This window comes from Pagrus major, chromosome 5, assembly GCF_040436345.1.
Source record: "Pagrus major chromosome 5, Pma_NU_1.0".
NCBI lineage: Eukaryota > Metazoa > Chordata > Actinopteri > Spariformes > Sparidae > Pagrus > Pagrus major.
The window spans coordinates 15,892,533-15,909,004 of NC_133219.1; the positions used below are offsets into that span (position 1 = coordinate 15,892,533).

At 42.2% G+C, this 16,472-nt stretch overlaps 1 protein-coding gene across 1 annotated transcript; it reads left to right on the forward strand.

Annotated features, from left to right (window-relative positions):
* The first annotated feature begins 1,484 nt into the window (after positions 1-1,484).
* Positions 1,485-15,983, forward strand: LOC140996474 (scavenger receptor cysteine-rich type 1 protein M130-like). The gene is made up of 13 exons (XM_073466892.1): positions 1,485-1,527; positions 3,876-4,160; positions 4,735-5,049; positions 5,140-5,424; positions 6,956-7,270; positions 7,361-7,645; positions 9,175-9,489; positions 9,580-9,864; positions 11,681-11,995; positions 12,086-12,370; positions 14,979-15,302; positions 15,541-15,626; positions 15,757-15,983. The coding sequence occupies exons 1-13, from the start codon at positions 1,485-1,487 to the stop codon at positions 15,922-15,924; spliced, it is 3,306 nt and encodes a 1,101-aa protein (XP_073322993.1). The 3' UTR covers positions 15,925-15,983.
* The last annotated feature ends 489 nt before the right edge of the window (positions 15,984-16,472 follow it).

Consider the following 16,472-nt stretch of genomic DNA (forward strand, 5'->3'; position numbering starts at 1 on the left):
TAGTTTGGCTCTCTCACATTGCTGGCAGATTTTCTCTACTTCAAGCTGCTTTTTAACTTCCAACTCCTGTTTTATTCTGTCATGTTTCATCTGCAACATCAAAATCTCTTTTTGCTGCTCAAAAGTTAGCCCATGTGTGTGAAAAGACAGGGCAGTAGCACTTAAATGAGAAACCCCTTTCACTTCAGCCATTACACCAAGTTCAACCAATTTTGATTTTATTGATGCTTTAATATTTTCTTTGAGACGCTTGTCTCCAACAGCCTCTACTGAATAATGTTCAGCAAGCATGAGCAGCTGCTCTTTTGTGCATGCATCCAGGGCCTCCTGAGACGGAGCAGCAATGAACGCTTCAACATCAGACATTTCAAATATTTACAATGACCTAGCGGGCTAATGCACTTTCTATACACACCTACACAGACAACCCGCATACACTGCGACTTCACCAGTGCGCACAGAATGAGGAATAATCCTCCTGCTGGTTTAGAGAATTTAAAATATTTATTATAACAAAGCAATTAACAGAACGAATGATAACAAATGTGGAGTGTGTAAGTCAGTATTATCAGTAGTGTAAATGTGAATGTGTGAGATTATGAGGTGTTCGGTATTGTAGTGCGAAAACAAAACTAAACAAAGCAAAGCAAAGCAAAAATGGCCACACGCTGGCTGGGCCTGAGAGAGAGAGAGAGTATGACACAGTAACTTGTCCACAACACAGGCAGGGACTGTCACAACACACACACACACACACACACACTCCATACTGCACACTCTCACACAATTACACAGATCATCGTTGTCTGACCATTCATATTTGCACTGATAATATATTTTTATTCATCTTATTGTTCCTTGGGGGGGCGGGGGGGCTCCATGGATCAGACCTGCTCCAGCACGTCTTCCAGATGCTCGATCAGATTGGGATCAGGGGAATTTGGATGCCCGGTCAACACCTTGGGCCCTTTATTGTGTTCCTCGAGCTGTTCCTGAGCAGTGTTTGCAGTGTTGTTGTGATGAGGGGGTGTACATGGTCCACAACAGTGTTTGGATGGGTGGTGCGTGTCAAGTGGCATTCACATGAATGCCAGCACCCAAGGTTTCCCAGCGGAACATCGCATTGTGATGAGATCATCAATGTTATTCCCGTCACCTGTCAGTGGTTTTAATGTTGTGGCTGATTGGTGTATACAGCTACTGTGCAGAGAACAAACATGCCTAAAGTGAGAACTGGTCTCAGACTGGACACCAGTATGAAAACTGTCTGATCCACTGGTAAAACTGTAACATGGCCAACTGAACAACCTGAACATCAGAGACACAGTTAGATGAGGACTTGTCACTCTAAAACTAAAGACGACAAGATAAGATGTTTTCCAGTGAAGCACCACCTCTTCTTGTACGCAGATATACACTGAGGACAGCACATACAATAATCAGAGCAGAGAGTAGACAGGCGGGCAGGGAGACCATTCACCTCGATGGATAGCCTGCTGGTGGTGCTGCTGTTACTGTGGAGCTCAGGTAGGACTCTGCTTTAAATGTTCAGCTTCAGTGCATATTTGTTGGTGTTAAGCCTTTCAAAAAACATTGTCACTGAGGTCACAAACTGTTTCCTCTCTGGATTGTTGCACTCAAGGGTGGGACTCACATTCATTAACAAGGCAGTGTAATGACAAGCTAACTGCCTGAATTACATTTGTTTAAAAAAACTGATTTGATAAAAGATAAGACAAATTCAGTTAATCTGATAGATCATTTATAGAGGTATATTGGAGAACTTGGTTCAAGTTCTGAAATCGTTTTATTAAAGTTCATAATTATTTCCACTTGGTTTTATTAATGACAGACTTAAAATGAAAATGCAAAACAAAATGTATTTATTTATTTATTTTTACTATTTAAGCTTTGAAGTATTTTCTATTGGGCGAACCGACAGCATGAATCTGATAAAAACAGCTTAGCCTAGCGACAGAACCACTTCCTGTTCCTGTTTCAAATACAAGTTGAGTCAGTGTGACAGTGTTCACAGAAATGCAGTCCAGACTGCACCAAACAAAGACAAAACCAGTGCCCAAAACCCATGGAGATGCAAATGACCACAAAGCAACGCAAATAATCCACAAAGAGATGTGACGAACCCTGAGAACTACTAAAAATCTATGTTAAATTTTCCTGAAAATCCTATCTCAGTCTAGCCCAATGTAAATTCAAAGCTGTTATTGAACCATTTGGAGTACATGCATGTATAGGAGTTTGAACACACCGAATTATCTAGTTGTTTTCCTCGCCTACATTTTTTAATGCAAAAACAAGCCTGCAGATGACCTGTAACTGCCCCTTTTAACCGGAAAACACAATGGGTCCACATTATATATAGTCTTGCATGGTCCACATTCAAATTTAATAACAATATTACTGAAAATGAACAGTTAAATATTCAGGGACTTGGCAAAAAAATGCCATTTTGTGACCTCAATATACCCCTGCTGAGAGTAACAGCAGCATAAACACTTCTTGATTTCCTCATTTGCACTATTTTGTGCAAAGTGCTTTGGTGGGAAAACAGCCTAGTCAAAGAACAAAATGCATAAAACTACATGAACTTGTGTGTGGGTCAGTTGTACTTAATCACTCATTGGCTGTTGGAAGCTCTAGGGTGGGCATTGAAGCTCATATCTGCTCAAGTCAGCTGTCAATCAAACGGCTGCCATTTCAGGGTCTCCGGTCGAGAGGTATATTGCCGTCCACAGTGGAATAAGAGTTTGCAGTTTTTTGCAATTTTGCCACCATTTAATCATGGAATCGTGTGTTTTAGACTAAGCATGTTGCTGAAATGGATCTAGTGGAGATTTGGGAATAAGAGAAGACAGTTTTTGTTGGAGTTTGATACTTATTTTGTTGCACGGTGTACTGTGAAGGTACAAGGGAACAAGATGTTAGATAATGAGGGGGTAACAGTCAAGAACTGGACTGGTGATAGTGGGACATACAGGCTGAGTGGACTGTTTATACTGGGACAGACAGGCTGAGTGGACTGGTTATTGGGACATACAGGCTGAGTGGACTGGTTGCACTGGGACATACAGGCTGAGTGGACTGGTTATACTGGGACGGACAGGCTGAGTGGACTGGTTACACTGGGACAGACAGGCTGAGTGGACTGGTTACACAGGGGCAGACACTCCATTTATGATGTTGATTTATAAATGAACTGAAGTTGAATGAGCATATTTCCTAAAATGTTACAACTATTCCCTTAATCCTTTATGAACCAGTCTGCTGACTTGTGTCTTCAAATGTTGAGTGTCTTCACTGAAATGTTTCTGAGATCCAAGAACATTTTCACAGACAAACCTGAGAGTGTTGGTTCTGTCCACAGCTGTCCTCCAATCAAAATGCTGCTTTATGCTGATTTTCATTTTCTGATTTTCTCCTCAGGACTCCAGACTGAAGGAAAACACAGCTCAACAGGTAACTACAGATAGAAAAGAGAAACAAATAACAACAAAAGTAGGATCAGCAGTCAGGTTTTAGTTTCATATTTTTATAATGAAATTATCTATTTAGAATGAAAGTATATTCCATTAACAAGAATTGACATGCCCAAAAAGGTTTAGGAAGAAGTGTACACATATTTAATCCAACCCCTTCTCCACAACTCAGTAATTAATCATAATCAATTTACTTCCATTCTTGAACCTGTATACCTTCGTAAGCTCCCATCTAACTATATACAATTCGATATACTATATGTACAATTAATATATAAATATATTAAACTTTTCCCTCAAATCATAACTCCCCTCTCTATCAAAAAAATACAATACAATACAATACAATTTACTGATGACTCCCTTGTTTCTGTTCAGAACCTGTCAGGTTGGTGGGGGGAGACAGTCGCTGTGCAGGAATACTGGAGGTGAAAGATGAGGGAGAATGGAGAACAGTGAGTGACTCTAACTGGAGCCTGAAGACAGCAGCTGTCGTCTGTAGAGAGCTGGACTGTGGCTCTGCTGTTTCCGTAAAATGGAAAGAGGAGTCCTCAAAAAGACCTGTGTGGTGGATCAGGTCTAACTGTGTTCAGTCCGAATTTTCCGTGAGGGACTGTGTAAGACCAGGTTACTCTAAAAAAATCCTGAATCTCACCTGTTCAGGTAAGCCCATTGGTGACATCACCTATGACAAAGCTTAGACTTTTATGTTCTGACAACTGGCATTTACATTTTCATATTCTTATTTAAAAAGATATTTTCCAGCAACAGCTTGACTTTATCCTGTTGGTTCTTTGCAGGTTCGGGTTAGACAAGTTCAAGTAATAGTCACCAACAATAAATATTTCAGAAAAATACCAGTCTGGTGATTCAACAATAAACAACAAAAGATAGAAATTCAGTTTGTTACAAAGTTCAGTGTCTGTAATCTGTCCAGCATAAACCCTCTTCCCAAGCAAAACAATAAAGGATCTTTGGCAATGTAATCACTTCAGTTCAGTTTTTCCTCCACGAATGAACCCTCTTCTCGGAGAAATCAATTAAGGATCTCTGAAACATCTCCGATGCTGAAGGACTTACCTTCATTATAAAGATGTTTTCTGTTGTTAATGATGAACTGATGTTGGATTTGTTCTGAGTCCAGTTTGAATCACTGAATTGTTGTTTGATGACATCTTTTTATTTTGTGTCTGCTGTCTTTTATTTCTCTCTGTTTTATCTTCTGTTATCTCTGCAGACTCTGTCAGGCTGGTGAATGGAACTAGTCTGTGCTCAGGCAGACTGGAGGTGAAGTCCGACCAGTCTAACCAGTGGTGGTCCTCAGTGTGTGAAGCTGACTTTGACCAGCAGGATGCAGAGGTGGTCTGTAGGCAGCTCGGCTGTGGGGCTCCTTCAGTCCACCAGGGGGCGCTCTATGGAGAAGTGGAGGCTCCAATGTGGACCAAAGAGTTCCAGTGTGGAGGCCGTGAGTCTGCTCTCCTGGACTGTAGGAGCTCAGGCTCAACTAGAAACACCTGCTCACCTGGAAAAGCTGTTGGACTCACCTGCTCAGGTAGAAGAGCTGCAGCTTTGATTTAGTTCATTTCTGTTCTTCTGAAACTCACTTTATTCTTTTACTGATGTCTCTGTTGTTTCTGTTCAGAACCTGTCAGGTTGGTGGGGAGAAACAGACGCTGTGCAGGAACACTGGAGCTGAAACATCAGGGAGAGTGGAGACCAGCGAGTGACTCGGACTGGACCCTGAAGACAGCAGCTGTCGTCTGTAGAGAGCTGGACTGTGGCTCTGCTGTTTCTGTAGGAGAGCGCGTGAAGCTGCCAAATGGACCTGTGTGGAGGATCAGCTCTTACTGCTTTCAGTCTGGATCTGCTCTGAGGGACTGTGTAACACCAGATGTCGCTTTCAACGTGTTGGGTCTCACCTGTTCAGGTAAGACCATCAGTGACATCCTCTACTTAATTACAACAGTAATGTTCCCATGTTGGCATACAGACACACATAGACACCTGTAGAATGACACTTTCCTGCTGCCATATCAGCTGTAGGACCGTTGGAGAGGTTCCAGTTCACCTCCCCTTGAGCAAGGCACCAAACCCATAACTGCTCTCAGCATCAACTATGTAGGAGCTTCATCACTCTGACATCTCTCCACTGATGTATGTGTGTGTATGTGTGTGATGTTTAAATTCTTCTTCTAACCCTTTAGATTTTTTTGAATCAAGGAGTGTTTCGATTCTCCAAATCCACGTTTTGATTTGACTTTTGGTTTTAAGGTCACGATTTGAATCAATCTTCTTTTTAAAAAATATCAGCACTGACAGGTATACTATTGTTACGCTTCGACTTTTATGCCCTGACAACTGTCATTAACACTTTACAACAACAGCTTGAGTGTATCCTGGTGGCTTTTTGTAGGTTAGGGTTAGACAAGTTTAAAAAATATATTTACCAAATATAAATATTCCAGAGTTGAACAAAAAAAGAAAATGCCAGCCTTCAGTGATTCAACAGTTAACAACAAAAGATAGAAATTTAGTTTGTTACAAACTTCAGTTTCTCTAATCTGTCAAGCACAAACACAGTTCAGTTTTACCTCCACGAGTGAACCCGCTTCTCAAAGAAATTAATTCAGGATCTCTGAAACATCTCTGATGCTGTAGGATTTGCCTTCATACCAGTCAGTTGTTGTACACAGGATACGTGTCTGAAAGTGCAGGGGGTTTTTTTAAAAGAAAAAACAACCTTCATTTATTCAGGGAGGGTTCATTAAGAGTAATGCTCTCTTTTTCAGGAAAGCCCTGATCCTATTCACAACTGGAAGCTGCCCAGCACAACAGCAGTCTGATCTGTTTGCCACTGAGCAGCTCCTCTGGAGCAGCCAGGGGTGTAAGGGCCTTGCTCAAGTGCACCTCAGTGGTGGTAACTTTTAGGCCACCATTGTTGCAGGCTAATGTTAAGCTAGCGGTGATCACTGAAGTGTTTTTCTCGATCTCGATGTGAATTTAATCGTCAAAAATTAGAAAAAGAAAAAGATTTAAAATTAAAATTGTTATACCCCTATTTTCTGAACAGAACTGTATTCTGGGTCACAGAACTTCTCAGAAAAATAAGAAAGAATAAAACTTTTTGACATGTTTGTGTGGAGAGCAAAGATTGTGGAGAACATGAGAAGAAGGACCAGAACAGAGAAATCTGATGATGATGTTGTGTTATTGTAAGAAAACCCATTGAAAATATTCATAAATGGATATGAATATTTATAGTGTCTTACATGTAAATGTGATGTAACATTACTGTAGTGTGAGGTGTTATAAAGATGTTTTCTGTTGCTAATGATGAACTGATGTTGGATTTGTTCTGAGTCCAGTTTGAATCACTGAATTGTTGTTTGATGACATCTTTTTATTTTGTGTCTGTTGTCTTTTATTTCTCTCTGTTTTATCTTCTGTTATCTCTGCAGACTCTGTCAGGCTGGTGAATGGAACTAGTCTGTGCTCAGGCAGACTGGAGGTGAAGTCCGACCAGTCTAACCAGTGGTGGTCCTCAGTGTGTGAAGCTGACTTTGACCAGCAGGATGCAGAGGTGGTCTGTAGGGAGCTCGGCTGTGGGGCTCCTTTAGTCCTCCAGGGGGCGCTCTATGGCGAAGTGGAGGCTCCAATGTGGACCAAAGAGTTCCAGTGTGGAGGCCATGAGTCTGCTCTCCGGGACTGTAGGAGCTCAGGCTCAACTAGAAACACCTGCTCACCTGGAAAAGCTGTTGGACTCACCTGCTCAGGTAGAAGAGCTGCAGCTTTGATTTAGTTCATTTCTGTTCTTCTGAAACTCACTTTATTCTTTTACTGATGTGTCTGTTGTTTCTGTTCAGAACCTGTCAGGTTAGTGGGAGGAGACAGTCGCTGTGCAGGAACACTGGAGCTGAAACATCAGGGAGAGTGGAGACCAGCGAGTGACTCGGGCTGGACCCTGAAGACAGCAGCTGTCGTCTGTAGAGAGCTGGACTGTGGCTCTGCTGTTTCTGTAAGAGAGAGAGAGGAGTCCTCAGCCAGACCTGTGTGGAGGATCTGGTCTAACTGTGTTCAGTATGGATCTGCTCTGAGGGACTACGTAAGATACGATTCATCTTCCAAGAGGGTAGATCTCACCTGTTCAGGTAAGACCATCAGTGACATCATCTATGAGTTTATCTACATAATTACAACAGTAATGTACTAAGGTTGGCACACACACACACACACACACACACCTGTAGAGTAACAGTTTCCATCTGCCATATCACCTGTAGGTCAGATGGAGAGGTTCCAGTTCACCTCCCCTTGAGCAAGGCACTAAACTCATAACTGCTCTCGGCATCAGTTATATAGGAGCTTCATCACTTTCTTCTCCAAATCCAAGATTTGATTTGACTTTCGGTGTTAAGGTCACGATTTGATTCGATCTTTTTTTAAAAAAAAAAAATCAGCACTGACAGCTATGCTAGTGTTACGCATACACTGTTATGATCTGACAATTGTCATTTCAATTTTCATATTCTTCTTTAAAAAGATATTTTACAACAACAGCTTGACTTTATCCTGGTGTCTCTTTGGAGGTTAGGGTAGGTCAACTTCAAATAATATTCACCAAAAATAAAGATTCCAGTGTTCAACAAAAAATATCAGCCTTCAGTGATTCAACAAAAAACAACAAAAGATAGAAATTCAGCTTGTTACAAAAGTTCAGTGTCTGTAATCTGTCCAGCATAAACCCTTTTATCATTTTAGTTTGGTTCAGTTTCTCCTCCATGAGTGAACCCTCTTCTCAAAGAAATCAATTAAGGATCTCTGAAACATCTCTGACACTGTTGGACTTACCTCCGTACCAGTCAGTTGTTGTACACAGGATGAGTGTCTGGTAGTGCAGCTTTTTTTTTTTTTAACCTTTATTTATGCAGGGAGGATTTCACTATTTGAATTTGACATGTCGAAGTATCCTTGAGCAAGATACTGAACCCCAAAATTGCTCCTGATGTGCAGATGGCACCTTGTGTGGCAGCCTCTGCCATTAGAAAGGGCCCTGCGATGAGCTGGCGACTCGTCCAGGGATGTACCCTGGCCTTCGCCCAAAGAGAAACTGGGATTGGCTCCAGTAACCCCCGCAACCCCCTGAAAGGGGATAAAGCGGTAACATCCCCGCGACCCTCACGGAAAAAGCGGTAGATAATGAGATGAGATGAGAGAGAATTTGATTGTTGTAATTTAAGACTCATATCAATCAATTTTCCATTTAAAATCGAAATTGTGATTTTCTATTTTCTATTTTCTGAACTGAACTGTATTCTGGGTCACAGAACTTCTCAGAAAAATAAGAAAGAATAAAACTTTTTGACCTGTTTGTGTGGAGAGCAAAGATTGTGGAGAACCTGAGAAGAAGGACCAGAACAGTGAAATCTGATGATGATGTTGTGTCATTGTTTGATATCCATTGATGAACACAATGTTTACAGTGTGATAAATGTAAATGTGATGTAACATTACTGTAGTGTGAGGTGTTATAAAGATGTTTTCTGTTGCTAATGATGAACTGATGTTGGAATTGTTCTGAGTCCAGTTTGAATCACTGAATTGTTGTTTGATGACATCTTTTTATTTTGTGTCTACTGTCTTTTATTTCTCTCTGTTTTATCTTCTGTTATCTCTGCAGACTCTGTCAGGCTGGTGAATGGAACTAGTCTGTGCTCAGGCAGACTGGAGGTGAAGTCCGACCAGTCTAACCAGTGGTGGTCCTCAGTGTGTGAAGCTGACTTTGACCAGCAGGATGCAGAGGTGGTCTGTAGGGAGCTCGGCTGTGGGGCTCCTTTAGTCCTCCAGGGGGCGCTCTATGGCGAAGTGGAGGCTCCAATGTGGACCAAAGAGTTCCAGTGTGGAGGCCATGAGTCTGCTCTCCTGGACTGTAGGAGCTCAGGCTCAACTAGAAACACCTGCTCACCTGGAAAAGCTGTTGGACTCACCTGCTCAGGTAGAAGAGCTGCAGCTTTGATTTAGTTCATTTCTGTTCTTCTGAAACTCACTTTATTCTTTTACTGATGTGTCTGTTGTTTCTGTTCAGAACCTGTCAGGTTGGTGGGAGGAGACAGTCGCTGTGCAGGAACACTGGAGCTGAAACATCAGGGAGAGTGGAGACCAGCGAGTGACTCGGGCTGGACCCTGAAGACAGCAGCTGTCGTCTGTAGAGAGCTGGACTGTGGCTCTGCTGTTTCTGTAAGAGAGAGAGAGGAGTCCTCAGCCAGACCTGTGTGGTGGATCAGGTCTAACTGTGTTCAGTCTGGATCTACTATGAGGGACTGTGGAATACCAGCTGACTTTCCCTTCATCCTGAATCTCACCTGTTTAGGTAACACATCATCTTCATAATTACAACAGTAAAGTACTAAGGTTGGCACACACATGCACACACCTGTAGAATAACAGTTTCTAGCTGCCATATCAGCTGTAGGTCAGTTGAAGAGGTTTCAGTTCACCTCCCCTTGAGCAAGGCACTAAACCCATAACTGCTCTCAGCATCAACTATGTAGGAGCTTCATCACTCTGACATCTCTCCACTGATGTATGTGTGTGTGAGTGTGTCATGTTAAAATTCCTCTTTTTCATCATCTTTTATCACTTTTAGATGTTTGGATTATTTTCTGATAGGGGTGTACATTTTAATTTGACTTTTGAGTTTTAAGGTCACGATTGAATTTGATCTTCTTTTTAAAAAGATATTCAGCACTGACAGCTATGCTATTGTTACGCTTAGACTTTTTATGCCCTGACAACTGTCATTTACATTTTCATATTCTTCTTTTAAACGATATTGTATAGCATCAGCTTGACTTTATCCTGGTGGCTTGTTGCAGGTTAGGGTTAGACAAGTTTAAATAATACCAGCCTTCAGTGATTCAGCAACAAAGCACAAAAGATGGAAATTCAGTTTGTTACAAAGTTCAGTTTCTGTAATTTGTCCAGCATAAACCCTCTTCCTAAGCAAATCAATAAAGGATCTTTGGCAATATTATCACTTTAGTTCAGTTTTTCCTCCACGAGTGAACCCTCTTCTCAAAGAAATGTATTAAGGATCTCTGAAACAGCTGTTGGACGTGTACACAGGATAAGTGTCTAGAAGTGCAGCTTTTCTAAACCTTTATTTATTCAGGTTTCACTGAGGGTGATGCTCTCTTTTTCAGGAAAGCCCTGATCACATTCACACATGGAAGCTGCCCAGTACAACCACAGTCTGATCTGTTTGCTACTGGAGTGGTCAAGGCTAAGATAATTGCTCAAGAGCACCTCAGTGGTGGTAACGATGGACCCTGACCAACAGGATAAATCTGGGTGGAAAGGGAAAGGCAGCACTTGCTCCAACCTCCACTTTCCACCCAGATTTAACCTGTTGGTCAGGAGATTTGAACTGATATCTTGCAGTCACAAGCTTGCTTCTCTAACCCTTAGGCCACCACTGCTGCAGGCTAATGCAGAGCTAGCTGTGACCTCTGAAGTGTTTTTGTAGTGTTTGTTTTTCTTTGGAAGTGTGCTATGTCTTTCCCACCCAGATTTATCCTGCTGGTCAAAGGATCTGAACCGACAGCCGTCCGATCACAAGCTCGCTTCTCCGACCTTTAGGCCACCACTGCTCCAGGCTAATGTTAAGCTAGCTTTGACATTTGAGGGGTTTCTGGAGTGTTTTGTTCTTTGGACACATGCCCCAGGGCATCTATTTGACTTAGATAGTTGAATTTGAAGGCTCATTTCGGTCAAAGGTAAATTCTAAATTGTTACACCCATATTTTCTGAACAGAACTGTATTCTGGGTCACAGAACTTCTCAGAAAAATAAGAAAGAATAAAACTTTTTGACCTGTTTGTGTGGAGAGCAAAGATTGTGGAGAACATGAGAAGAAGGACCAGAACAGAGAAATCTGATGATGATGTTGTGTTATTGTTTGATATCCATTTATGAACACAATGTTTACAGTGTGATAAATGTAAATGTGATGTAACATTACTGTAGTGTGAGGTGTTATAAAGATGTTTTCTGTTGCTAATGATGAACTGATGTTGGATTTGTTCTGAGTCCAGTTTGAATCACTGAATTGTTGTTTGATGACATCTTTTTATTTTGTGTCTGATGTCTTTTATTTCTCTCTGTTTTATCTTCTGTTATCTCTGCAGACTCTGTCAGGCTGGTGAATGGAACTAGTCTGTGCTCAGGCAGACTGGAGGTGAAGTCCGACCAGTCTAACCAGTGGTGGTCCTCAGTGTGTGAAGCTGACTTTGACCAGCAGGATGCAGAGGTGGTCTGTAGGGAGCTCGGCTGTGGGGCTCCTTCAGTCCTCCAGGGGGCGCTCTATGGAGAAGGGGAGGCTCCAATTTGGACTAAAGAGTTCCAGTGTGGAGGCCATGAGTCTGCTCTCCTGGACTGTAGGAGCTCAGGCTCAACTAGAAACACCTGCTCACCTGGAAAAGCTGTTGGACTCACCTGCTCAGGTAGAAGAGCTGCAGCTTTGATTTAGTTCATTTCTGTTCTTCTGAAACTCACTTTATTCTTTTACTGATGTCTCTGTTGTTTCTGTTCAGAACCTGTCAGGTTGGTGGGAGGAGACAGTCGCTGTGCAGGAACACTGGAGCTGAAACATCAGGGAGAGTGGAGACCAGTGAGTGACCTTGAGTGGACCCTGAAGACAGCAGCTGTCGTCTGTAGAGAGCTGGACTGTGGCTCTGCTGTTTCTGTAAGAGAGAGAGCGGAGTCCTCAGCCAGACCTGTGTGGAGGATCTGGTCTAACTGTGTTCAGTATGGATCTGCTCTGAGGGACTGTGTCACATCAGGTTACTCTCCCTTCATCCTGAATTTCACCTGTTCAGGTAAGATCATCAGTGACATCATCTACATAATTACAACAGTAATATAACCAGGTTGGCAAACACACACACACACACACACACACACACACACCTGTAGAGTTACAGTTACTGACATCTCTCCACTAATGTATGTGTTTCTTCTGCTTCTTCTTCTTCTTCTTCCTCTTCTTCTCTAAGTGATTTGACTTTTTTTATAATTCGTATGAATTTTTGAAGTTTTCAGAGAGTGATAACAACAGTGGGCTTTCCAAACAAACTACATATGTATGTATATCTATATCTGTCTAAGAAAATAAAAGTATAAAAATCAGGGCTGTCATTTGTTTCAAAGTTCAGTTTCTCTAATCTGACCAGAGTAGACGCTCTTCCCAAGCAAATCAATAAAGGATCTTTGGCAATGTTATCAGTTTAATTCAGTTTAGTATTCCTCCACAAGTGAAGCCTCTTGTTGAAGAAATTATTATTATCAAATTAAGAAACATCTCTGATGCTGTACAAGTTACCTTTGTACCAGACAGTTGTTTGTCTTTGTGTATACAGGATAAGTGTACACCCCTACAGGCTAACATCAAGCTAGCTGTGTCCACTGGTTTGTTTTTGTAGTGTTTCTTTTTTTTCCATTGGAAAACTGCTGCAGGTGCAATTTTCAACTTCGGAAGTCTGCCACCCCTTTTTTCTGAACAATTTGTATTCTTGATACCACACCACTTAAGTGGACAGAGATCAGGCAGATGGGACAGAAAGCAGGATCTGCATCAGTGCCTGGACCAAACGGCGTACCTGTCGAGTAATATAAGAGCTGCCCCATGGTGCTGAAGCCACTGTGGAAACCAATTAGAGTTTCCTGGGAAACCCAATCTAACCCATTGACTTGGAGCAGAGCCATAACCACCTTCATCCAAAAAGGGGAAAGCTTCCAGAACATCACCCAGTTTCGAGGTATAACCCTACGTAATGTGGAAGGGAAGATTTTCGTTGGTGGTGGTGAGACGCAGGACCAACTACATCGACACCAGCTGCCAGAATGCTATGGAGCCAGAACAGGATCAGTGATTTTTGCCCTTGAAAAATAAAAAGGGCACTGAAACAAATATTTGGTCCAAAGGCCCAAAGAACTTCTCCTCACTGCAGCGACATGAGGTCCTGCTAGTATTCGAGATCAGTTAGCACCAGCAGCCGCGACGCAAAGCTTGGCGGCTAACTCCACAGCCGAGGAACACGAAGTAAGTCAGCACAGAGCTGCTATCCCTGCAAAGGAAAGGAGCGACCAGTTTCCTCCACCTGCTGTCTTTTGTCAGACTTTGCACAGCAGGAACAGCATTGTTCAACATTGGAATTACAACCTTCTCCTGCTTGGCTTATCAGCCAAGGAACCACCAGCACCTTTTCTTCATAGACTGGTAACGTTGAACTGGGCCTAGATAACATACAGCATAGCATAGCACGGCTAGGCACAAGACTTTTAACTCTGGTTGATGTAATGCAAATGTGTTCAATTTATGTATCTTTGTTTACTGTTTTGGTGTTATTGTGATCTCAGGTCAAGTTATTGGTAGTTTGCTTTGCTACACAGCTAATTTGGCGTTAGTTGAATTATGCTTCACACACAAGACTTTTGAACCTTCATGCTGTCCATTTAATATTGTACAAGAGTGAATGTTGCCAACCTCTACTCTGTCAAGGACTCCAAATTCCTTTGACCATTACAGCTGTTATGGTAATTTTGGTTGTAGTTATTAAGTTAATTATTAATCAGAGTTACAAACGGACAGTTTAGTACCTTATTCTGAGACTGATTTGGTGAATTGGCTAGCTTGGTGCCCTGAGGTGATCTAGTATAAATTGGATCTTATTATTTATCATAATTAATGATTATCCCTGATAAATATTATTATTGACAGCCAAATTTAACCTAAAACTCCCTATTTATGTTGCAAGAAGCACTACACTGCTGTTGTTCTTCTGGTCTGGTGGTCTGCTGGAACAACGTCAGATGTTAGCTTACGTCAGGGTTATTGTGAAAAAACAACGGCAGAAACAAACAGACTTTACATACTTGCCGTTATTAGTGTTACTGGGAAAGTCAGGAACAAACTGACAATTTCCTCATGTGAACTCTTCAGGAGATCAAAACAATGTCAGGAGTCTGAACAACAGCACCACAGTACTCAGACACGGCCGCACCAAATTAAATGAGTTTGCTCGACCCTGACATTAGCTATGATAGCTGACATTAGCTAATGTTCCAGCAGATCTCCACCAGAGCAGGATTACGTTACGGTTGTGACGCTCAAAACAAATGATCCACCGTCTCACAGCCACTTCTTTCACAATGTAAGGGCCTTTTTGGGCCCCAGTGCATCATGTGACGATGTAATTACATGGTTTGGCCACTATGAATGTTGCCTTCAAAGGCTTGCGCTCCTCCTGGGGGCTCAGTCAGTCTGTGAAATTTTGGAGTCACATGAGGCAAATCCAGTCACTCTGTTATCACTCTCCTCCACGTTTTCTTGCAGGTGTCAGTCCAGTGACATCACATTCTGTTAAGAGTGGCATTTGGTTGAACAGAGGGAAAATGTGACCTTTCATCATCTCTCTGTGTTGACAGACCTGCTGGTTCTGCCCAAAATCTCTGTTTCATCCTCGATGGATAGGGTCTCTGACTCCCAGCAGCAGGTGTTCAGGGGCTCCGCCTTCACCATCAGCTGCTCCATCCAGCCGCAGTACCCCGGAGGCTCCTTCACGCTTACCTTCACCTCCTCCAACACAGCACACAACTACACCAACCAATCGGCTGTCAATCACTCTGCCCACTTCCTGTTTCCAGCTGCAGAGCCCACCCACCAAGGAAGCTACAGCTGTGTTTATCACGTCTATGTTTTTTCTTATAACTTCTCCTCCGAGAGCCGTCTGCTGTCTCTCACCATCTTAGGTAAGCTGAAGCAGAGAAGCTGTTTACATGCAGCTTTGGAAAAGACAACAGTAGAAACAGAGCATGTTTGGCCAAAGTCCTTTCAGACAAGTCTTGCCACTTGGCAGCCATCTTGGCAATATTGGTTCAATCAAACATCTCCACGTTGAAGTCATTTCTGCAGATTTCAGGTCACTCCAATTTCTGCTTAGTGGGAGTTCTCTGACTCAAGATATTGTGTGTCCATGTGTTTGATCAGATCCATCAGTACTCATCATCAGAGTGGTCGTCATCCTGTTAATGGCTCTACTGTTGGTGACCACTGCCCTTTATTTCCACTGTAAGGTAATGACAGATGTCTGTTGTTCAGCGGACTGACTGAAAGCAGCACTCAGAAGCACTCAGCCTGTATTTACTGAAGTGAAGAGAGGACAGATGCACTAAGTCATATCTGTTTGCTGTCATGTCCCTTCAGGTCAGGAGGGGGCGGAAGCCAAGCAGACAGGAGAATATTGAGCTGGATCGTTTTGACCCATGTGTTTCTGCAGCTGAAGGAGGGCTTAATGAAGAGGAGGAGGCTCTGGAAGCAGAGTCGGACCTCCAAGGAGCTCAATCTGTTGATGCAAAGGCAATGAATGATTAAGTCATGTACCTAACAAACAAAGTACAATATTAATCATTGCTGAATCATTGCTTGTTGTGAGCAAGATTTCCTCCTCTGGTATCTTAAAAAATGTCATATTTGTTCTGTACATGGTTCAGCAGCAGGACTACAATTAGCTGAAATTTAGCTTAAAAATAACCGAATAATACAAACGACAGCAAGAGTTCTAACAACTTATTGTTTATTTGAATAATTAAGGATTTTTCTTCATTTTGTAATTAAGGATATTGCTTATTTCATATGAATTGATTGGATTTTGTAATGAAGAATTTTGCTTATTTTTTGATTAAAGGAGACGTGCTCATTTTCAGGTTAATCCTTATATTTTGTGTTAATACTAGAATAAGTTTACATGCTTTAATGTTCAAAAAACATTAGACAGTGAACACTGTACAGAACGCCTCCTCAAACTGACTGCCCCATTCCTCATGCCCAAACACAGTGATGGTCGCTTATGGCCAAAAGTCACAATCTTGCCCTTTCTACTGTCACCCCCTACAGGAGATGATGGTGGTTATGGAAGAACC

Excerpts from the sequence above, each read along its gene's own strand:
- LOC140996474 (XM_073466892.1), top strand. The coding sequence starts at position 1,485 with ATGGATAGCCTGCTGGTGGTGCTGCTGTTACTGTGGAGCTCAG. Across the intron at positions 1,528-3,875 it reads GCTGTTACTGTGGAGCTCAG|AACCTGTCAGGTTGGTGGGG; the intron begins GTAGGACTCTGC and ends GTTTCTGTTCAG. Across the intron at positions 15,627-15,756 it reads CCCTTTATTTCCACTGTAAG|GTCAGGAGGGGGCGGAAGCC; the intron begins GTAATGACAGAT and ends ATGTCCCTTCAG.